Here is a 24439-nt window from a genome sequence, read left to right as displayed (position 1 = left end):
TACCCCCTTTTCTCCAAACCACTTTAATTCATAAAAAATACTCGATTCTCAATATTGCTTCGAATCTCATCGTATCGTTTATCAAAAGGGTTACACAAGAAACGTACACGCTATAAAGAAACACAAAGTCTCCTCCAAAGCGCGCGTTGCGAATTCCAATGACAAAAGGAGGGTGGATAAAAGGTGGGGAGAGCGTTGTAGGCGAGATTTCTCTTATTTATGCCCTCCTCTTAGAAAGGGCGGTCCAAAAGTGACGCCAGTTTCTTCCTTCCACTCGAGGAATTTTATATCTTTCATTGAGGAGAAGCTTGACAGGAATCGATCCTCTGCCAGCGAAGCGAAAAACCATTTCAACCAGAGATCAAAAGTCCGTGCACGCGCACCAAATCTCACGATCCCATGGATTTCGTGCATTGGGGACAACAAGGAGGGAGGAGGATTCACGAAATCTCACGAAGGGATGCAAACGCAAACGCTTTTGTTGCGAGAAAACCGGATAGACCGTCGTGAAGAGACTTTCCTTTTCGAGAAAGAAAATTTGCTCCTTGTTCGAATTAATGATCGATGAAAAGTTCGATAATTTTTTTCTTGAATGAATTTAAGTGGAAATATCCATTATTAAAGCCCTCGTTTCGTTCTATAGGTTAAAATATAATTGTTCTTTCTCTAATCCTTAAAAGATTTTAAAATTAAGATCAGATTGGTTGGGAGAGATTTTTTTTCGGAAATCGAAAAAAAAATCCTCGTTTCGTTCGAAAATGTTGGTCGTATTCTTGTCTTGGGGAGGCGGCCATTAAAGTTTCGTTTATTAAAGCGAGAAAAATAGGCGTGTTTCGGGCGAAAAAGTATCGACGGCATGAAAACTTTGCCACGCGGAAAGAGGAGGAAAGTTTCGATCTCTCGAGTGCGACCTAGTTTTCCTCCTCGACCACGTGACATCCGCGCCTCGTGCGTTCCTCCGCTCCCGTATCTCCGCGTAAATCACCGCAATACGTCTCGCCCTGCCTTCGATTCATCAGGATTTCCTCGAACACGGTGTCCGGATGATCCAGGTTAATCCGTCTGAAATTTTTCTCGGCACGCCATTTTTTTCCTCGACCCCGAGATTTTTCCACGTATTTTCAATATTCTTCAGAGTGTTTTCACATCTTACAGCAAGGAAATTAAAGGAAATAATCGAATATTGTGCCACCAGGATATTCCAATATCCTGTGAAAGTGGATCTTATCGATACAGATTCTCGTGGAATAAATAATTTGTGTGAAATAAATTTATCAGTTATAGATCAAGTAACATAGAAGGTAAATTAGAGAGGAGAAATAGATCAGTTATGGCGAGGCAAGGAGAATGAGTCAATCATAGAGTTGTAGATTAGATAAATAGTACAAATCAAATATAATCAGCCAGATAGAATAAAATTGGTCATGGTTGAATAAATACAATAGGTCAATCATGACCAATTTTATTCTATCTGGCTGATTATGTTATTATATTTCACTTGTATTACTTATCTAATCTACAACTCTATGATTGACTCATCCTCCTTGTCTCGCCATAATTGATCTTTTTTTCCTCTTCTAACTTAAAGTGAAAAGATTCTGGAAGCTAGATTCAATGTTTTTAACATCCAAGAATTGAAATTAGAAATTATGCTTTCTCGATGCATATTTATTTGGTTCTTTTTGATATACGAGTCAAGGAATTTTCATCACTTTTTATCATTCTCGCTATTTCCAGCATACATTATCTCTCAATGGTGGAGATTTTTAGATATTTGAAACGATGTCACGTACTTTAATATCTTTTTTCTTGGCAAATGAATCAAAGATTTTTAAATTTTTATTCTCATTTCAATATTCGCATCAATATAATGATGAGAATATAGTTTTTAGAATATATAATTTAATTTTAATAAATCTCTCGATTTATAATTGCAAGAAATAAATATGTGACATGATTAACAAAGGGTTAATAGTTTCAAATAGCCCTCTTAGGACTTCTATCTTCACCCTTAAAGATAAGTGAGAGGTTAACAAGATAGCACGGGTCGAAGAAGAAATTAGACCCATGGGGATATAAATACGTGTCCACGAATTTGTCTTGTGTCTTGAATTTATCTATCTCAAGTCTGAAAAATGTTGTGATAATTTGTATGAAGAAATATAAATCTTGTGCAGATAATTATTTCTATATCTCTCTTTTATTTATTTTTTTTTTTTTTGGCTACAGAGTTTTCATAAAAATACCAAAAAACTTTAGTTAAAAACTTATTTAATTTTGACAGATCTAATCTCACTTTATATATCGTGATTGAAATGTATCATCTTCAAGCTATTGCAGAAGATTTAAGTTCGTCCGAATAAAGTGTGTTTCTTTACAGCAACTTCTTTCTACTTTTTTATTTTTAGATTTAGGGTTTCTACGTGAACTTATTCTAGAACTGGGAATTGAAGCAACTTTTCTAATAAATTTAGTTTCGTATGTGTTTAAATTTAAAATTTATATATCTGAGGTATTTTAAATTTAAATTTAAAATTTTACTGTACTGAAAATAGTCTTTTCAAAAACTTTGGTTTAATTTCGTTTTATATTAAATCTAACATAATAACTCCTCTCTAAAATATCCAAGAAGAGATTCAATTTTGAAATTGTCTGTCTTCGTCCCTTCAACGAAAAAAAAAATTTACACTTTTTACATAAATTCTATTAAAATTTATATATATAATTACTATATCTTCGAATTCGATGCTATGATTTCTTTATTTTCCACTTTTTTCTTCGGTATTTCCATTCTATCCGCTATATATTACTAGATCCACTTATTTCTTTTTCAATTAAACAATACTTTTCCATCGTATTTAATTCTTTCCCCTATATATTACTAGATCTAGTTATTTCTTATATGTTACTACTTTTTCATTTAAATTCTCTTTTCATTAGATCCACTAATCATAGATTCTTCATTATATACATTGAAATTCACAATATTTTACAATATTCACTTACTTCTCATCATAAATCCATAATATTTTAATTCATTAATTTTCAAATCCATTTATCTCTCTCAAATATTCTCTTCTTGATGACAATATTCCCTATAACTCAACATCTAGTTCCTAGTTATATGTTACTAGATCTAGTTTAACCAAACCAAACCTTAGATTCCTCCAATGATTGTAATCTGTATTATCTGTATTATCGTAAGATAATATTATTAGGCGTTGAATAGAAATTGATAAAGAAAATTGTACTCGACTCTGTCTCATTAAGACAATACAAATTTTATCGTATAGGTTCGAACGATGCCCGTTAATGGTGAGTTTTATTATTTTATTGCACGAAAACGGTGCAAGGAAATTCGTCGTAAAACGGGATCGTTGGACAGCTGTGCGTCAGATTTGCCAGGATTAAACGGTTGGAATCTCCTAATCCCCTTAAGGGGAGATCTTGATACGGGTAGTATGATAACGGGACAGCCGTAGCAAGAGATTTTCTTCGTGATCTACCGGTTGAATTCATTAGCTACGCCACCTTTGGTAGGTTAGGTACTTTGCTGTCTCAGACTGTTCGTTATTATCGAAATGAATATTTCAAGGGGAATTAAACGAAATGGAGGGTGTTAATTTGTACGAATTATTACGAAATTTATCGCGTCTAACCACGCATATTCCTATTTTTATTAGACGATTTAAAATAATTTTCTCGTGATATATATAACACTTTATCGTATTTCAATATTCACAAATAATGTTATATTTTTCATGAAAAAATTGTTGGAAGATAATAAGAATATTAAAACAAAATAAAGATATTTGAAATAACGATTCCAACTGTAGTCCATCACAAAAAGATCTTAAATTAATTTAATTTGCAATATGAATCATTTATAACTGTACTTATAATTTTTTTTAAATAAAATCACACATTTTTGCTGATCGTTCTCCCTAAAATCAATTAATTATTTAAAAAAGTAATTAATCTTGGAAATAAATTTCTTAAAATCCGTCTAATATATGAAAATCAAACATGGCACAAAACACTGTTTTCATGTTTCGATCTTAATGTCTGACATTTGTATAAAAAAAAAAGTCAAACGGGTCAGGAAAACGCAAAATATATATAATATATATTCTAAAGTTATAAAGTTATATATGTATGTACATATGTGTAAAGAAAAATTCTTCGTTGATAATTTTTTTCCAACTTTCTTCAATGCACCTTTTCACGAAGTGTCCGTGTCACGTGAAATGGACGCACACACGCGTTCCCATTAAACTGAACACACGCCATTAAAAATTAAGGCTACGAACACTGGGGCCACGGTGGCTCACGCTTCGAGTTTCTTTTCTTCGTGCCTACGCCTTAGAGCACTCGAGAAACTTTACCGCACTCGACGGCCCCAACTTCTCCTATACCGTAGCTTTATTACACCACGGAAATGAAGATTGCTCGATCCTCTAATAAAACGATACACCTAAAACGATGAATGACGCATTCAATCCCATACTTTTTTCTCCCCCAGAAATGAAGTGAGAAAAACGCGCAAAATTATTATAACGATTGACCTGATTGAGAAATTTTTATATAATCATTATTTTTCTTTCCTTTTTTTTTTTTTTTTTTAAGAATCGTTTGCTAGCTATCACTAGTTATTTTTTGAGAAATATTAATCGTATCATGAAAGTATAATATCGCTTGTAAAAAAATATTTTCTTTTTAAATGAATTCTTGGAAATTCATTCATTTATATGGTGACAATTTCTCGATGAAAATATCTGGAATAAAAAAATTTCTCATCTCGTTAATATTTAAGAAAATTTCCTTTGTATTTTTTATAAAAAGAAAAAATTTAAAACTACGTTAATTATTACAAAATTATTATAAATAAAAAGCCTCAAATTTTCCATCTCTTCGTATAATAAATTGCTCGCACAAAATGTTAAGAAAAGAAAAAAATCCCGATATGAATATCTTATTATAATATAAGAAGTTTAAATTTCCCACCCTTTCATACAATAAATTTCTTTCTCATAAAAATTTTCAAGAAAAATAATACATTCTCCTTTCCTTTCAAATAATATTCCAATACTTGATGATATACCGGATCCTCGTATATAAGAAGCCCTTTTCCACCCTTTCACGTAACAAACTTCTTCGCAAAAGTCTTCCATACAATAATTTCCTGAAAAGAAAAAACGAGGAATAAATAATACACTCTACTTTCTTAATATTTCTCAATATCTCACCGATACAACAGATCCTCGCATAATACAAGAAATCTTTCACGATAAACTTTTTCTCAAAATTAATAAACGTTCTATCCTTTTTTTGGAAATGCAACGAATTCTAAAGATATGATACACCTTCGTGCCATCAAGCTTTTTTTGAAAAAACCAAACCAATCGGTGATCAATACAGAGATTTAGAATCGAGTCCAGGTCTCTTCGCTCGACGACAGCTGATAACAACCACGAATCCGAACGAAATAATAGGCACAGATTATCACGAGCAACGAGATCGAAACAATGGATTGGGGAACAGGAAACCGCAGGAAACACGAGCGGACGAACGCATCAACATCCGCTCAGATTATGCGACCGTTTGACTCTATCGATGATCCGATGTACAAGCCGACAGAACGAGGAAAGTAAATTTTTTTTTGAAACACGATACAACAATATTTTTGCACATATATATAGTAGTTATATTCAGAGGCTTTATTCAGAGTTTTTGTCAAAGTAAATTTCTTTTCCGTTTTTCCTAGTGTTTTCCAATTTAATTTTTTGTTAATAGTAATGTTTAAAAAAATCTGGAACAATAATGAAAATAAGAATGAAATCTTTTTATTATTATTATTATTTTAATAATTATATATTTTAATAATTAATATTTAAATTCTTTCATTTAAAAAAAATTTTTCTTATATAAAACATTATTATTTACATCCTTTTGACATCTGTTTAATAAATGTTCAATTTCTCATATCGTATATCAATGTATTTCAAATACATTTCAAAAGATATATCTAGAAATAAAATCTCAATCTAACCTAACCTAATCATAAATAATTTAATAATTTCTACAAATTGCAATATCAACAAAACTCACTAAATATAATGCAACAATAAGAGAAATAAATAGAAACATCTGTTGCAAAAACGATTTCTTAGAAACTTCTCCATTTTCATGTGCAAATTCTAGGTGAAATGCAACGTGAATTGTCAAGTGCACATGTTCGAGAAAGGGATTGGAACAACAGAAGGAGGAACGGTAGATTTGTAACAAAAGGAACTAGGTCGGGATAAGATCGACGATCTTCCGCTTTTCGGAGAAATTTTCAAGAAACAACCAAATTTTCTCTATCACACCCTCTTAAAACATCTTACACATCCGTTTCGAATCGATCTTTCATTGAAATAATCAAAGATGCTCCACCGAAATGATTCATGAAAGTATTTGAATAGTTAAAGAAACCTAACCTAAAAATTTGTAAAATACGCGTAGAGTATAAATAGATTATACTATTATATAATGGATTATACAGCAATTTTTTTTCATTGATAAAAAATCTCTTTTAGAGAGATAGGTTAAGATAGATTAGATTGAAAATCTGTATTCGAAATTTTCTCTAGTATGTTAAGAAAGATTAGAACAAGATAAATTAGAACTAATTTTATTAGGATAAAATCTTTTTTTACTTTTTACAATTTCTTTTATATTTATATTTTTGCCTTTATTAAATTTACATTTAAGGAGAAATAAAAAGAGAAACATTGAAATTTTAAGAGTCCATTTGATCCACAGCTAAAAATAACCGCATTTTATTATATTCGTGGAGCATTTTTGAAGGGTCGACAAGGCAAACAAAAAAGTTGATCGCACGCAAAAGTATCGATCGTGGTATATTTAATATATTTAAGTTTGCAACTTAAATACGCAATTTACATAATAATTAATGATCCTCTTATAAATTGAGTTTAAAATATATATTTAATATCGTTATATAATATTTTTTTTTTCGTAAACAATTTTATATTTTAATTTTTATATTTAATCGTTCAAATATTTTCATTGAGTCACTGCATTATCTATGCATGTTTTCATTCCTTTCAAAGATTGGCATAGTAACAAGGGTTTAAAAATATTATACCCAGGGTAGTCATACATGTTATAACATCTTTCAAGCCAGAATTTAAAAGTAACCCAATCTTATGAGATACTCGGTGCTTTATCCTATATCTGATGTAGGAATAAAAAATGCAAGGAATATTTGGGAGACTATAACTACATGATTCTTTAAATTTTATTTTATATCTTTCGAGATTTTCAATTCATCCTAATTCCTTAATTGCAATTTGTTTTTTGAGATTTAATTTAGCAAATGAATTTTTGAATATCATAGATATATGATTCTTTGAATTTTATTTTAATTTATAATTGCAACTTGTCACATAAGAATGAAGTCAAAGATGAAAGGAATAATATTGTTTTCTTGAATTTTATTTTGTTACAGTTTATGATCGTAATTGGTTGCCATTATATTCAAATGTATTGACTTATTATAAAAATGATGGAGGATGCAATTAATGCATCCTTTCAAAAATGTCGTTTTAATTTATTTTTTTATTAAATTCTTCGATAGGTATTCTCGATATACAACAATAACGACGTGATTGTTTGTTTTTTTATTTTATGATAATTTGTAATTGAAAAGAATATTCTTAATTCAATGAATGAATTTTAAGATATCATTCTTAATACTTTGATAAATTGTTCTCGTTTATTAGAATTGAAATCTCACAATCGTTTCGTTTGTTTTTTATCCGCTGAAAAAAAAGGAGGATAAAAATTCTAATGATCCGATTTTTCCAGGATATCAGAATCTTTTGTGATTCCGAGACAACTCGTTGCATGCAATCCTTTGATATAGAGGCTTTCATAGAAAAGATTAAGCTGAGAGTACTTAATGTTATTTAGACCTCTTTCCAGTTTTATATGCACAATGATGAAAACGTTAAGAATATCTTCACAACGAGTACTAGACCCTCGACATACACGTTCTTCGTGTTCCTTTTGGTCCAACTTTTTTCCTTCTTTCAATGTTTTTTTTTTTTCCTTTTTTTTGGCAACAAATTACCAGCCATAAAAACATTTTATTAAAATAAAAACCATGGTATTATGTAAAAGGAATTTCGAAATGTAATTTCCATTTCTCTAAAAACTTTGGTACATTTTACATTTTTATTAATTTATAAAATTAAATGAAAGAAATGAAAGAGATAATATTATTTTTATTTTTTATGATTTGTATTTTAGAATAAAGTAAATAAAAAATAATTATTTAATTTCATTATACAATTTGAAAGAAATGAACTTTATTTTTGATCTGTCTTAGTCATAATTGAGAATCAACTTTTTGGATTTACAAAGTAAAAATATCATTCATCTTTATATTTATCAAAGAATAAACTTGGATTGCGTAACAAAAATATCTGAAAGTTTAAATACAGATTCTTCTTCTAAATTTGAACAATTTGTTTGTTAAAATTATATTGCCTAAAGATTCTTCAAATTCAAATTTAAGGAGATGAATGATATTTTTATTTTGTAAATCCAAAAAGTTGATTCTCAATTATGAATAAGACAGATCAAAAATAAACTTCATTTTTTTCAAATTATATAATGAAATTAAATAATTATTTTTTAATAATCTAAATTCCTACACTTACACATTTGATAATATTGGAAAATTTTAACCTCTCCAAAGATTCAGAATCACTTAGAAAAAGAAAGAAAAAAATTTCGAGAATTCCTATGCACTTGATAGGATAATCCATTTTCAATTTCTTCTACATAAGAGCAACATCCAACACAAAGAAGAAACACATTCTACAGCTCCTCAAAAAGAATCAAATAAAAATGGTTATTCATACCATTCAGTAGAAATGATAAAAACGCATCATTTCCAGCAAAATCTACCTTGACGAGAGTAACAAAGTGATAAGAGAGGACCAGCTCGGTTATATTTACGGACCCATATCGCTTTATTACCCTCTGAATGGAGAAATTCCTGGATGAAGTGTCGGCATGCGGTCCAGGATCAACTCCTGTCGATTAACTCCTTTCTCGCTGGTAATGAGCTCGGAGAAATAAAAACTTATCGGCAAAAGTTGAAAAAAAAAAGAAAAGTAATAAAATGAGAATACACAACAAGAATAAAATGAAAAAGTTTTTTACAATTATTGATGTATTACAATATAATGTTTCTTTTTTTTTATATATATATGATTTAAATTAATATAATTATAATGCATACAAGATGGAATTATTATTAATTCCTATGTCACAGTTATTAGTTGAATTCGTTTCACGAGTACTTTAAATATAACTTCATCTTGTCACACAATGTCATTGTAATTTATTTATAAACGTGATAATATTTCACTCATCACATCATGTTCATACAAACGAAATGCTCGATCAAAAATTCAATCTTACCAAAAACACTTTACAAATAAAACAAGAACCGATCGTCGAAAATCGTTGTTCGAAAACGATTTCACGACACCATTTTCGAGGCAAGCATTAAAATTTGACAAGAAAATAGATAATCATAGGATTCGAAACCAAATATCTCCAATAACCGCGTCCTTATTATCAGATATTTCCGCCGAGGCGGAACGTGGGTGGAAGGGAAAAAAAAAAGAACGCCTTTCATCGAGACTTCCATTTACCTGATTGGCTGGATGGGGTCGAAAGGGAAACGGAGTTGGCGTTAAAGCGTCGCATTGTAAGGGGTCAGTCCACAGAAGATGTGGAACGAAAAAAAGGGAAACCACTCGCGCCCCGTGTCGCAGATCACTCGACTTCCGGGGAAGGGGGCGGTTGCTGAGCGTGCTGGCTGCTGAGCGTTTCGCGCTCAGGGGAGGAGGAGGAGGGGGGGGAATGCTGAAAGGGCAAGAATCTATCTGTGCTTTCGAGGGCTGGATATGAGATAGCGGTGTGTTTGGTGAAGTGGATGGAATGGTTTAGGATTATTGGTAATGGATGCAGAAGGGTGGATATCTAGGGTGGATGATTTATTTTATCGGTGTGTGGATGAGATATTTTTTTATCGTTTAAAAATATTTAATGATTATTGGATTAAATTTGTAAATATTGTGTCGTAAATTGTTGTCCGAAATGAGGAAAATATTTTTGTTAAATTGATTGAATTTATTAATATTGTGTGAATATTATTAAAATATGGAGGGGTTATTTATTAATTTATTATTATCGAATTCGTAAATGTTATATTATTTACTGTAATTTTGTAAATTATCATTGGGATATACTTGTTGTTCGAATAATTTGGAATTAAGTTCGATTTCTTTAACCTAGTTGTTCACTTTATTGGAAAGCATCGATGTTCCACGAACTTGTTGTAAGTGTTCCGTGAAATTATGAAAGCGATGTGCTGCCTAGAATATTCTATAATTAGATATGAGATAATAATAATACGTTTGGTGTACGAAGTGATGTTAAGAAATATTGATAATCTTTGGATAATTTCTATATTGGATTTATTAATGAAAATAATGGAAATATTTTTACCGATAACGAACGAAATTTATGATATATTTGATAACGTAATTTTGTGAATTATTTCTATAGAGATTCCATTAATCCCCGATCAATGATTCGAGATTATTGATAATTAATGGATGCAGAAGGGATGATATTTTTGAATTTATTTTATTGAAGGTATTTTTGATTTTTATTTGGTAATAAATAGAATTTTTAAATTGATGCGGTTATCTTTCGATATTTTTTAATAAAATGAACTTCGAAGTTTTCGAATTTTTCATTATCCTAATTCGATAATCAAGAATTATAGTTAATTAAATAATTTGAAATTAAGTTCGATTTTGTTACGTGAAATATTTTGTGAAAACAGCACACAAAGTGAATCATTTTAATAATTTTTAGCGAAAAATATATTCATACATATTTTTGCAAGAAATTGGAGCGTTAAAATAACAAATTCTATCCTCTTAATAGTCACGTAGTTATAACTCTTAAGAGGGTTGTAACTATTGTTAATAACCGCAACAACAATCAACGAGGAACCTTTAGTCTTATGACCGAGCATAAAGTACCAAAAGTGGTACTTTCATCATGGAACCATGCATAATATAATCTCACTTTGCAAATTTTCAAATTTAACGATATCGCTATGAAAATCGCTCCCTTAAATTGTGCCAATGTAATTATTAAACTTTACACTAAATATTTTGATCGAACTCTGAGCGATTTATTTAAACTAATGTAAAGAATTTTAAAAGATAAATTTAACAATAGATAAATGCACGTATGGGATGGAAGAAAAGATTTAAAATCGAAAATTGATCACAATCATGAACATCATTTCGTTCAAAGAATTGCAATAAATAATAAATTAAAATAAATTGTCTGAAGCATAAAATTTTTGTTATTAGAAATTAATAATTTATAATTACGATATATAGATCGAAATACTTAAAAATTACAATTTTTAGAAAAAACTTTGATTTTTAATATAGCTCGATAATTAGATAGTAGAATTTAAATTATTTTATTGATGATTTTTTCGATATATGACATATATATTTTTGATTATATCTTTTTTTAAAGAAATATTCGCAAAAAAAAATACAGATGTTATTAACTAAAAATTAAATAAATTATTTCATTTGACGCAAATCGAAACAAGTTAAATAATCTAGTTACCAGCTATATTGATATTTTCACAAAACTTCAACTTTTCCATTTAAAAAAAAAAAAAACCCGCAAAAATGTGTCATTTCAATTTTCATCTGGCAAAGTAAACACGTAACTCACTTTCACCCCCTCTTCTTTTTTCCCACCCTGCACAACCCAGAAACGTCTGTTCGACGAGATACCAGGCTCGATCGTTCGCCTAATTCCTTCCTGATTCACCCCTCCTCAACCGATCACCCCCTCCCCACCACTATTTCGCAATGTGGGACAGCCGAAAATTCGGTTAGACCCCGCCCCTATTCAGTCGCCGCGCGGCCAACTCGATTAAAGCATAAACTTCGCCACGGAATAATAATGCCATTTATTAGGAAACGAGATGTTACGCGTTTCGTCGCGACACCTGGAACCACCTCTTGTGACGAATTGTTCTGCACGATAGATAACAAGCGCGATCGCGTCGAATCGGATTCTCGATCGGGAAAGAAGAAATCGGTGAAAAATTCGAGAAAAATGCCGGGAATGGATTGACCAGATTCATAATCGAGCCGTTTAATGACGGCAATGATAGAACGATGGAAGTAATTGATGGAGTGTGATGAATTTCGAAAAGTTAATAAAGGATGGAGGGGAATATATCGCGTTTTCGACGATTGTTATCGACGGTCGATACATAACCGGATGATATTTGACGAATGATGAATTAAATTAGCGCGACGAATAGATGAATTGATATTGAATATTTGAATTTTCAAATAATGTTGAATATATTACTTTTTGAAGAAAGGTGATTATTGTGACTCGTGCCTACAAGAAATTGATATTATAATTATCCATATGAAATATGGACAAGAATGGAATCATTTTTATAATATCAATAAAATTATAGCAGACAATTATTTTTTTCTCTCAAACTGTATGATTAAATTTTATATCAATCTAACTGTCTTCATAAATGAAATAATTTTTAGATATTTTAGAAAAATATATCCACATAAATTTTCATCAAAATTAGAGTTTTCAAATTTGATGAATTTTTTTTATAAAACAATGTATGAAGAATTTGTATATATTAAAATTAAAATCTATATAAAATATAGAAGGAAATTTTGTTTAGTTTTGAATACAATCGACTTTATAATTAAATCTAAAAATAAATAATGGAACATGATGGATTTCAAAAGTTTAATCGGGATGAAGAGAAATATATCACGCTCTCTATTGGGTGATGTTTGATGAGTTATGGATTAAATTATCGTGATAAATGAGGTTTTATATGAATTGAAATTGAATCTTTAAATATGTTTTTGAAATTTTTATTATTTAGATAGACTTTTTAGAAATGGAAACAGCTAGATTTAATAAAATTTCTCCTTAGTTCTCTAATTCCAATCAGTTAGTTGTGACAACTTCTGCAATAAACATTATTGCGAGAAAATTTGTTCTTTCTTATAAAAACTTTTATAAATCGAAGCATTTTGCTTTATTTTAAATTACATATTTAAAAATGTTTGCCTTACAACAATATAGAATAAAAATATAGAATAACCTTTGCCTAAAACTTGAGAGCTATAAATCAAATTATTCTACAAGTCAAAAGAATTATATATATATATTTTAATCGACCAAAAAATACTATTTTCAATTTTTTAAATATTATTATTAAAACGAATGTCCAAAAATGAAAAGAGAATTTTTCTTCCTTTGACTCCTTACAATCGAAAAAAATATTAAACCTCTCTTACTTCCTCCTATTTTTCTAAAAACTGATCCAACAAGGATCACCATCTCGAATATTTCGAAACCTCTGAAACATCTGATTAACGGGTTCTCGAACGAAAGTTATTCGAAGTTATAAAAAAACACGTCGTATCTCAATTTCTACCAACCTTATTTGCAAGTGGATTTACTTACTTTAATTTATTTTCATCCCCGAAGAACCTTCGCCCCATCTCCACGAATATTCAAGATGACAATTTTTTCCTTTTTCCGTAAAACCTTAAGTACAGTTTTAAGCAGACGCTTGATGATAATGATACGTTAGTTGAAATAATTAACGAGACTCCGTAAAATTTCGAAAGATAAGCAAACATTGAGGGACTGAAAGGAACTGGATGCATATTTAACGCACGCGGTTCCCAACCACTATTTACTTTCCATGTCGGAAGTGGCTATCAAAATATTGGTCATTCTCCTCGTGATGCCGATTCTCTAATTATTTCGAACAGTCCTGATATTGAATTATCGCCGAAAAGTTCTTCGAATATCGAATACATTTAACACCGCCTTACGAATAAATCATCCCCACAGTTTTCCCCACGATCCCAATAAATTTTCCTTTTTTATATTTTACACGTAACAATTTTCTTAATTTTCCATCATTATACATTTACATTGGGATAAAATGAATGTGTATTTATATACGTAACTGTCACGAAGCATTTGTATTCTTATTTTTTGAAATTTTAATGAATAAATTTGTTAAATTGAATACATGAATGATGGATTTTTCTTTACGAAAATATCACTTTCGCGTTTTTAAATATAATTTTTGAAAAGGGGAATAGAAATAGAGCAAAATTTTAGATTACAGAATTTCCATCACTCTGTCGTGAAAAAAGAAGAAAAAAAAAATTGTATTTAAAATAATGAAAGGATGCTGAAACTTTGAAAGTTGATTTCATCTTTTCAGAGAAATTTTTCATCGACAAAAATTACTTCACATGTAAATTATATTATATATACTCTACATACATACAGATATTCATTAAAATCAGAATTTTCGATTTTTCGCTGTAAGATAATTTTGTGAGTTGCTACGTATATGAAAAATTTATTTTTAAATTAAAATTTGTAAATTATCTGAATCTGGAATGAAAGATACTTGTCGCAAAACTTTTACACTGCATCTACAGAATTAGTCCTCTTTCACAGTGAATATATGCACATAGTGATGATGATTCTTTCATTTACGATGTGATTCGTGATTCACGTGCAACATAAAATATTCATCCAATGTTATATTTTATTTATTATATTGCAAATAAATTATGTGAATGAAACAAAGATTGGTGAATTGGAAATTTGAATATATATTTTGAATATGTTAAAGTACTATATAATATAATATATGTATATTTATGAAGTTTAATGAACAACGATTTGATATTTGAAAAGAAGAGTTAGAGATTTCTTTCTTCTATGAAGAAAATTCTATTTTAACATTGAAAATTAAAAAAAAAAAAAATTACAAATATTAAGATTTTTGCTCACGTATTTTTATAAAATGAATCTTCAAAAATGGATTATCAGAAAATCTGTTGTCTCTGAAAATCATTCTAAATCAAGATTTTTAAACATAGAATATAAGTTTCATCATATAATCTTATATAACTTCTATTAATATAACTATTAATATAACTATTAATATAACTTCTTATACAATCTTATATAACTTCTTCCAATCATTTTAAAATTATTAATGTTGTTCATAATTTTCCTATCCCTTGAAATGTTTAAAAAAAAAATTGAAAATTAAATGTTAAAAATTAATAATAAATAATAATAAATAATAAATAATAAATAATAAATAATAATAAATAATGTTGAAAATTAATAATCTCACTTTGGACGATGTTTCTTTCTTTTTTTTTTTAAATCCGATATTTTCATAAAATAATAAATACAAAAGATGGAAAATAACTTTTAACTTGTACTAATGCATAAATGTACAAATAAAAATGTTATAAAATATTTACAATATCGCTTTTTTTAAGAGAGAGAAAGAGGTTTCTCTCCTATCATTTTTCGATAAATTATAACACTTTACATACTCAAGATAGAATTAAAACTTCCAAAAGCAATTTATCCGGTTCACCAAATTTTTTTATTCTCGAGAAAATGAGACAAATAAAAGTTAAACAAAAATATCTGTCGAAAAAAAAAGAATTGAATTAGAAAAAATTAAAATATAACGTAAATATCACACGATTGTACCGAAAATTTCACCATAAATTTCGAAGCACAGTCAATCTCGTTTCTCAGATAGCCTGACTTCCAGTTTCACGAGTTACGAGTTATCAAACGATGTAATCCACTCACCGATGCAGAGGAAGAGCGCCGCGAAGAGAATCGGCGGGAAAGCTCTCGAGGACAAAAACATCCTGGTTGCGGCGATGGGAGCTCGTACTGGGAGGACAGGTCCGTCAGTATTCGGGCCGAGGATACTTCCGGGTGCCAGGAGCCGCCCAGAGGGGCGGGACCAACGGTATCCCCGCGAAACAGAAAGAAAAAAGGCACTTGATCCACCGACTTCCGTCCCTTTCCAAACTTTCCTTCTATCCGTGTACTATACTCGATCACGATTACGATTATTCTCCCTCCTCTCACTCAATTAAAAGTGATATCACGATCGAGAAGATCGAGAATTCCGATCCTCCTCTCTCTCTTATTCTCTAAGTCCTCTTTTATCTTTCCTTCTCTTCTTAATTCTTTCTTCCAAATTGTCTCATTCGATCTCGACAATCGTCTATTGAAAAATTGAATCGAATTGAATCGTTTCAACGAGGAAGGGAGGCACTAAAGGGGCGCACGAAATCACAAGCGGCCGTTATTTGATCGAAAAGGCGCGTCCCTACGCCTACCTGGTGCGGCGCCGCCGTCCAACTGGCTTTCTACGTTACGCTGCAGCAGTGGCGACGCGCCGCGCCGCGTCACGCCGCGTCGTCGCGCGCGCTTATCTTCCCGTACCTGTGTGCCCCCCGATTTTCCAAAGTACGCGTGTGTGTGTGTGTGTTCGTAGTGGCGCTCGCTACGAAATTCCGCCTGTTCCCCTTCGACGCCCTTCCTCGAGGCCAGCTGCGCCCTCCTGCTTCCGGTTCAAGTCGATCGTTCTATTTTGCGCATTTCTAATTTTAATAAGTTTTTTTAAAACAATTTATATATTTCACATCATATATTTTCTGTATGACGTTTATTCTATATGCGTTTTATTATTGCATTATGTTATATATTTGTTATATTAATGTATTTATGATATTGTAAGTTATTCTATAACATTCTACATTGTCTATTATAAAAATGTATGTTTGATATTATACAGTATGAAGTTGGTAAATAAATGATTCTTTATTTAGGTTAGATTTTTTTTTAAATTAATTTACATACCTAATGTAATATAAATATAGTATATTTGAATTATAAAAATTCATAAATTCTTATTTTTCTCAAAATTTCAATTACATCGCACAATTTATTGTAACTCTGGATATTTTTCTATGCACGGAAAAATATTTCATCATTAAAATTAAAAATTATTTTCGTAAAAATAATTAAAAATCCTGAATTTTGTTAAATTTAATTTATCCGCTATTATTAAATTCTTCTATTTTAAAAATTCTAAAACTTTCAAATCTTTCACGTCCTTAAATTTTAATTAAAATTACAATCGCGCGACGCGATCTCTGACACTGAACATTTTTCCACGTAGATAGTCCATCCTTGCGCCCGCATCCTATGCGCTCGTTTTGTGCATCTATGCACAACACATATATTATTATAAAATTCGATGCACGGCGATGGATGGTAGATGTTTTTCTTTTCTTTCTTCTTTTTTTTTTTTAACGTTAGTTCTACAACATTCTGCCCGGAATATAAAAGTTTTTTAATTATCATTTTATCGATCTCATCACCAAACACCCCTCGTTATCAGTTTTGCTCGACGCCACGTTAAAGCTTCCCTTTCATCCGCGCTCCGTCGCTGAAATTTGTCGCGTAATCGTCGAGTCGTTTCAAAGGTTAACAAATTCCGCAATTTCGAAACTCGAAATTCATCATTCATATTGTTGTTTTTGCGACGGTAACAATCCCATTACACGGGCACGTAGCGCCGATAAAATATCCTTGACAAAGTCGCTATTAAATTTTCAAAACGGATTCTCCGTTTATTATCTATAATTATTGCTATCCATATTGCGTTATTTACACTCAACTTTGTTATTTATACTCAAGTGTATCTGCACTATCATTTCCATCTTTATTATTCATACTAATTATCTCGTCCTATTATTCTTGATGCGGTTAAATGTACCTGAGATTGCATAATTTCTCCCTCCTCTTTTTTTTTCATTTTTATTTTAACACGTTTTTTATTCATTTCTATATACGATTCTTCTGTTTCCATTTTTGTCGATTCAATTTTATATGATTTTAATGTGTTTTACTTTTTCAATATATTATATTTTCATACGTTTTATTTATTTTTTAATCTTCAAACCAAAGAATATTCGAATTATATACCGTGTTATTGCTAAGATATATAATTAAAAAGAATTTAAAGGAGCTTTAGATACATAAAACTTAATTAATGATTCTTGAGATAATTTCAAATGACTTTTTTGAAGAAATTTCCGTTTCTTTGTTAACGAATTGTTAATGAAAAACATTTATTTTCCTCGACATTTTTCTTTTATTGAATAAAATATTATCATGTAATTCTATATTTTAAATAGCTTTCGTCTACTTCAAGTTGAAAAATTATAATCTTGCCACGATCAATAATAAAAGATTAATTAACTTATCATTTATTTTAGAATTATTTAATTTTTATTAAAAGATACTAAATTAATTTATAAGTCAAAAAATTTTTGAAAAATTAAGGAGAAAACCAATCTTATCTTTCATACGATAATTTTTTTGAACTTTCATTTAGTATCTTCTAATTAAACTAAAAATTTTTTGGTAAATAGCTTTATAGAAAATAACAACAAATGCGACAATTAATGCAATAAAAATTACATGCTTGAAAAATTAAAATTGATCTACATATATGCACACAGTCTAAACGTAGATAAAGTAGTTAAAAATGAATTTTTTCAAAATTTTTTACAATGTACGCAGAGTAAATGGCAATTCTGAAAAATTCCAATGCATCATTTCGAACGAATCGAAAGAATAGCGCGTTGAAGTCTTAAAATCGTACGTCTTTTACATTTCCTAAATCGATGGAAACGCGTCGAACGCAGAAATTCTTTGGTTTCCTCGCCATTCACCTGCAGGAAATCCCATGATCGACCGGCACAATATTGCCTGCGTATAATGCATAAAGCGCGGGCGCGATGCATACACACTGATAACTGCAGCGTGAATGCATGCTGCAATAACGTTGATGCAACTGGATATGTAAACGATGGATATTGACGAGAATATCGGGCAGAGAAATCAAATACGTTCTCAGCATCTGTGAAGAAACGTGGAAAATGAATTTAGCTTCTTAACACGTGCGAGTGTGTGTGAATAATATTCAAGTGTAATGGATGATATAATAATTCGAACATGCTTGTGAAAAATAAAAAAAAAGAAAAAATATTTGTGCGAAAAGTGGAAAAATTGAGATGATAAATTAAAAAAATTTATAATTTCAAGCGTTCTATTTTTATATTTACGTCTTTCAATCTTTTTAACAAAGTATCCTTTTTATTAAAATATTATAATTGTTTGTTGAATATCCGTACGAGAAGTAAAAAGATAGAGATAATTGATTAAATTAGAGAAATTAGATAAAATAAGGTAACTGTAGTTATTGGTCACGTGGCGCTAGTATCGCGTCACTAGTCGTCACAGGATTAATTAGAAATTAAAGGATCTACAGAAAAGTGACTCCAAGTAATTTGAGTAAAAAGAGGCATCAATTAAAAATCAATTCTGTTTCAAACACTACATATAAATTCATAATCAATTATTAATCAAATTCAATATTAAGTTTTCGTTGAAGTAATTTCTTAAGCTTTGTGAGAAATCAAAATTTATATACAATGTAATCCATACATAAAATTTTCAAAAATATCACTGATGTTGTATGGATATCCAAGTACATTTTTGAAGCTTGGAAAAAACAGTGTGTGAAATCAGAGATTCGTAAATTCTCTCTTACTCTCTTACTAATTTTTACAATTTTTCACTTTGACGCGAAAATTTCACAGTCGTCACGAATAATCCCCTTTGATTTAGAGCATCCTTGAAACGTTATACGTTGCCAAATATCGCGACATTAATTAATGCGCGTTTAATAACGCAAATTTCCTTTCTCCCTTCCATCGTGGTCCGATAAAAGTCCTCGTGGAGGGACTTGGACTCGCGAGAAACTCGTCAACTGCGTTGGATCGGCGCATTAATGAAAGTTCAACTTTATCCATCGGTTAATTAACGGAATCATCCGGTGCCCGTCCACGAATATTTTCGTGGAAGAGATGGAAAAATATTTTCGTAGCCGCGCCACAGTGACGAAACCTCGGCCAATATTTGCACACGGGCCTGTTTGATCAGACAAATTCGTCGAATTTATTCTGGTTAATATAATTAATTCGCGAGAAGAAGAAGAAGATACTCCGGTTTCCCATTTATCCACTGTTTGATTTTATCTCAAACAACGAGAATATACATCGATCGTGAAAAGAGTAAAATTTATTTTCTCATCTTTGTAAAAATAGAATCACCACGATGTATTATCTCGTAAGTGTAAAGAAGGATAGTTTCTCGTATTTAGAAAAATATCAATAATGCAAGAAATTGATAGAATAAATGTACAAGATAATGACAAATATTTCAGAAATTGATTCAGTGGAAGAAATTCGTTGAATAAGTATATAAATAAGTATAATTTTCTGGCTAATAATATACCTATACTACTTAACTATAAGTGGTAATTATAAGTGATTATACTACTTATCTATGACTTTTTTCATTACTATTCTATTGTTTTGATTGTTTTATTTATATGATTGACATGTTCCACTTATAACTGCACTAATTGTAACTATATATTCTACTTGACTGTCTATGATTCAATTATTTTATTTGTCTGATTGTGAATGATTAAATAAGTATTGCTTTTACATATAATCTTTCTTTCATTTCGTATTGTAAATATTTAATATCGTTACAATGCTTGTAGAATGTCATGGCAAATATGAAGCACGGCACAACATACGGAAATAACAATATCGGTTATGTCATCGAAATTAAACATATCGATTAAACGAAGTTTGATATCGGAGCGGAGCGGACGTGTGTCGTCCTCTTCTCTAATAATATTGAATGTAATTCTATAATAAACGTAATTCTATAATTATCATCGTAATAAATAATCCTAATTAATATTAAATTGTAATATTAGTGGGTGAATAAAGTTATCTTGAAAGAACAAGTGTCTTAATATATTTCTCATATTTAAATTATTCATTTTTTACGTGAAAATTGATTAAAGAATAGATCTATTAAATTTGCAATCTACAATCTTTCTTTAAGTAATTATAAGCGTAAAATTGTATGTAAATTATAAAAATCTTCTTCTTGATCGATTTATAATTCTTGAAGCACCATACATAAATTCAAAACAAGAAAATGTTGAAGTAGCTTTTACATTTCTCTTCTTTTTTAACGCTATTTTTATTTGATTGGCACGTGTTATAATAAACAGAGAGCCAAAATTTCTTTATGACTGTGTTGTTTGTTCAATTCTCTTTAAGTTCGTGTGCTGTTTAAATTTAAGATTAAAATAAAATAATTTCGTATCTCGTAATTGCCTTCACGTGTTATTTTCTCAAGAAATTATTCTAAGAAAGAAATGAATTTATATTATTTACGTGCATAATTCGTCCATATGAAAAAAATTTAAAATCTTTTCATCATCAGAATGCCAAGTAGTATCTTACTTTAATCGCGATAAAAATCGCGGAGAAATAATTTATTCTTATCCCTGAAACATCTACTTGCAGAAAAAAATCCATTCGTGCACGAAATAAAAGAAACTATATATGGAAAAATCGATAGAAAAATCGTGCTGCTTATCTGTAGATGATTATCTCGAAATTTATAGCAAATTACACTTGCCACACTTGTAATCATTCTTAAGTCGCGTTAATTACACAACTATTAATTATAATTCGGATTTTATTTTGACGAACATGAAAGCTTTCCGACGGCATCAAGTTTCTTTGAAATAACAACCTCGATATCTCGTTCGATATCTAAACTTTGTTTGTTGCATTCGTTGAAAACGAATGTCATATATAATGTAAAGATTAATTTAAAATAAAAATATAGCATGTTAATAATATTATCGTGAGGCATTCATTTCAATTGCTTGTAATTTAAATAATAATAAGTATAATTTAATAAATAATTAATAAAAATGAATCATTTTAGTGTATCAACTTTTATATTCTTTTAGAATACATTTTACCTTTGGAATTTTTTAGAATTCTCTAATAGACAGCATTAATCGTAACGAATACACGTGACGATTAAATTTGGTGAATTTTTCTCTTGATTACAATGAATACAATTATATTATAATAACACGAAACAAAGTATATTAATTATAAATAAATTAATTTTCGATGTAGGATTAATAATTTCAATCTCTAATGGATTAAAAATCGTATCAATTCTAAAATCCACGTAGAAATAACTTTGGGACGCAATAATTAATTAGAAATTAATTATCAATGCAAACTAATCTACCAGATTGATATTTAAATGGTAAAAAAAAAATTGGACAATCAATTGAATAAAATGCATGGTAATAAAATTTGAAGGGGGGAAGAAAGGAGAAGATGGTGGAAAAGAAAGGTGGAAAAAGATAATGAAAGGAAGGAGACACGATCGATTGGAAGAACACGGAAGAAAAGAGGGATCGTGAGAATAGTAACGGCACGCTCGATGCCACTTTGAACCTCCTATAGAATTCCACGGAGAAATGCCTCGCAGCATCCCAACAAACAGCAACAGTTCCCGTCCTTTTTCTGTCGGTGAACTTATCACGACCATCTATCTCTCCTTTTCTTCTCGCGTTCTCTCTTTTTACTTCTACTCCCGCTGCTGACCCACATGGCCGCCGACTTATATCTGCTTCCAATTAAAAGAGCGGAATTGGATCGATTTAAAAAAAAAGCCTCCTCGGATATACGAAGAAATATCCATGCGTCGACAGAGAGTTAAAAGCGTGTGAGAAAAATTCTTTCAACTGGAGGCTGTTCTTGCCTTCTAACCTCTCCTTTTTCTTTTTTGCGATGCGATGTCGATGGAAATTAGGAATGGGACATTCTAAATTTCGAATGTTTTTCGAAATTCGAAAAATTTCGAGAATTGTATTTTTTGTAATTTGTAATTCGAACCGAGAATTATGTGTTGTAACAGTTATAATTTATAACTAGACTTTAATATGTTATATTTTAATGATATATTATTTTAATATTATATTAGAATGATGATAAAGTCTGATTAAAATATAAAAAAAAATGTTATAAATGATGACTAAATTTTTACAAATAATATTTTGAATTAATACGGTTGAGAGAAAATCTGAATAAAAAATTCCTCATAAATGCATAAACATCCATGATCTATTTTTAAAATTTTATTTACAATATTAATCCAATTATATTCAAAATAGCCTAATTAAACATTTACCATCTTAACTCTATCAAATATAATAATAATAAAATAACAGATCTAAATAATCTAATTTAAAATACAGATATCAAAAAACATAAAGAATCCACTCATAACTAAAATCATTTAAAATGTTTCTTTAATATATCTTCGAAAAAAAATGTTCATCATACTATAACCTATTTAATTTATTTAATGAATTGAGGTAATAATAGAATAATCTCATTTATTCCCAATCGAAGTTGATAATTCTTTAAAAAAAAAAAAAAAAGGAGGAACGAAAGTGACGAAAGAAGCTAAAAGAAGAAACCTAAGTACTAAATATTAAACGACGTAACACGTGTCCTTCTCTCTCTCTCTTTTTCTTCCTTCCTGATTCTTTCGAAGCGATAAATCGCGCAAAACCAAGCAAGAAATAATCCCTCGTGACGGATATATCCGCTTAATAACGAGAGGTTAGGATACAGTCGGATATTAAAGTTGAGTTCACTTTATCGAAATGGCCGGTTTACAAACTGCACCATCGGTATAACTTATAACAGCCCTAAAACCGCGCCATAGTAATAAAAGCCGGCCCTCGTCTTAATCATTGATATTAATCCCTTGCCCGATCCAACCTAAAACTTGGCAAATGTTATGGAAACTTGCGTCATCGATAAGTAAATTATTCATTATATTGACGTGTATACGCACATTATGACGAATTATAAATTTATACATACGTACATATTGAATAATTCTAATATTTCTAGTCCAAATTAATGGAATAGAATTCAATTTTGAACGTTAAATTTTAGATTTTAGAAAAATTCATTCTTCCTTGAATAAAATATTATTAATTTTCATATTAGATTTTCATATACATTCCATTTATAATAATGTTACTAATTACAATACCGGTCACAAGATATTAAATTAAACCATTAGTCTGAAATTTTTTTTCTACAAGAAATTAAAAATTAATAAAAATAGACCAATATTTTTCAATTCTTGAATAACATATATTTATATTCTTGTATAGTAAAAGTACAGAACAAGAAATTTATCTCTTTTAAAAATAATTGTGTAAAATTATTTTACTAATTATTTTATATATTAATTTTTTCACGTAGATGTTATTAATTAGGTCATTTTTTTTATCAAATAAAGTATTAATAAATATAATTTTAAAAATCCTTACCTATAGAGTTGAATCTAATAATCCAATATTTTCTAAATATTAATTCTTAAATATCACTCAAAATAATCTTAC

The 24439-nt window shown here is 29.7% G+C and overlaps 1 protein-coding gene and 1 long non-coding RNA gene across 2 annotated transcripts in view; both read right to left on the bottom strand.

Moving 5' to 3' along the window:
* The window catches only part of LOC408547 (toxin 3FTx-Lei1), a 101389-nt gene extending 84975 nt beyond the window's left edge, over positions 1 to 16414 (bottom strand). Inside the window, exon 1 of the mRNA XM_006559974.3 lies at positions 15838 to 16414. Within this exon, the coding sequence (XP_006560037.1) occupies positions 15838 to 15898 (61 nt within the window). The 5' untranslated portion in view covers positions 15899 to 16414. The remainder of the gene's footprint in view (positions 1 to 15837) is intronic.
* Positions 2374 to 5763, bottom strand: LOC113219253. The gene is made up of 2 exons (XR_003306125.1): positions 5247 to 5763; positions 2374 to 5182 (listed from the first exon to the last, which is right to left on the bottom strand). It is a non-coding gene; the product is annotated as an uncharacterized LOC113219253 (long non-coding RNA).
* Positions 16415 to 24439: the final 8025 nt, after the last annotated feature.

The sequence above is a fragment of the Apis mellifera genome, linkage group LG15, assembly GCF_003254395.2.
Source record: "Apis mellifera strain DH4 linkage group LG15, Amel_HAv3.1, whole genome shotgun sequence".
Taxonomy (NCBI): Eukaryota; Metazoa; Arthropoda; class Insecta; order Hymenoptera; family Apidae; genus Apis; species Apis mellifera.
Note: the sequence above shows the minus strand (reverse complement) of the source record. Positions and strands in the feature narration are given on the sequence as shown.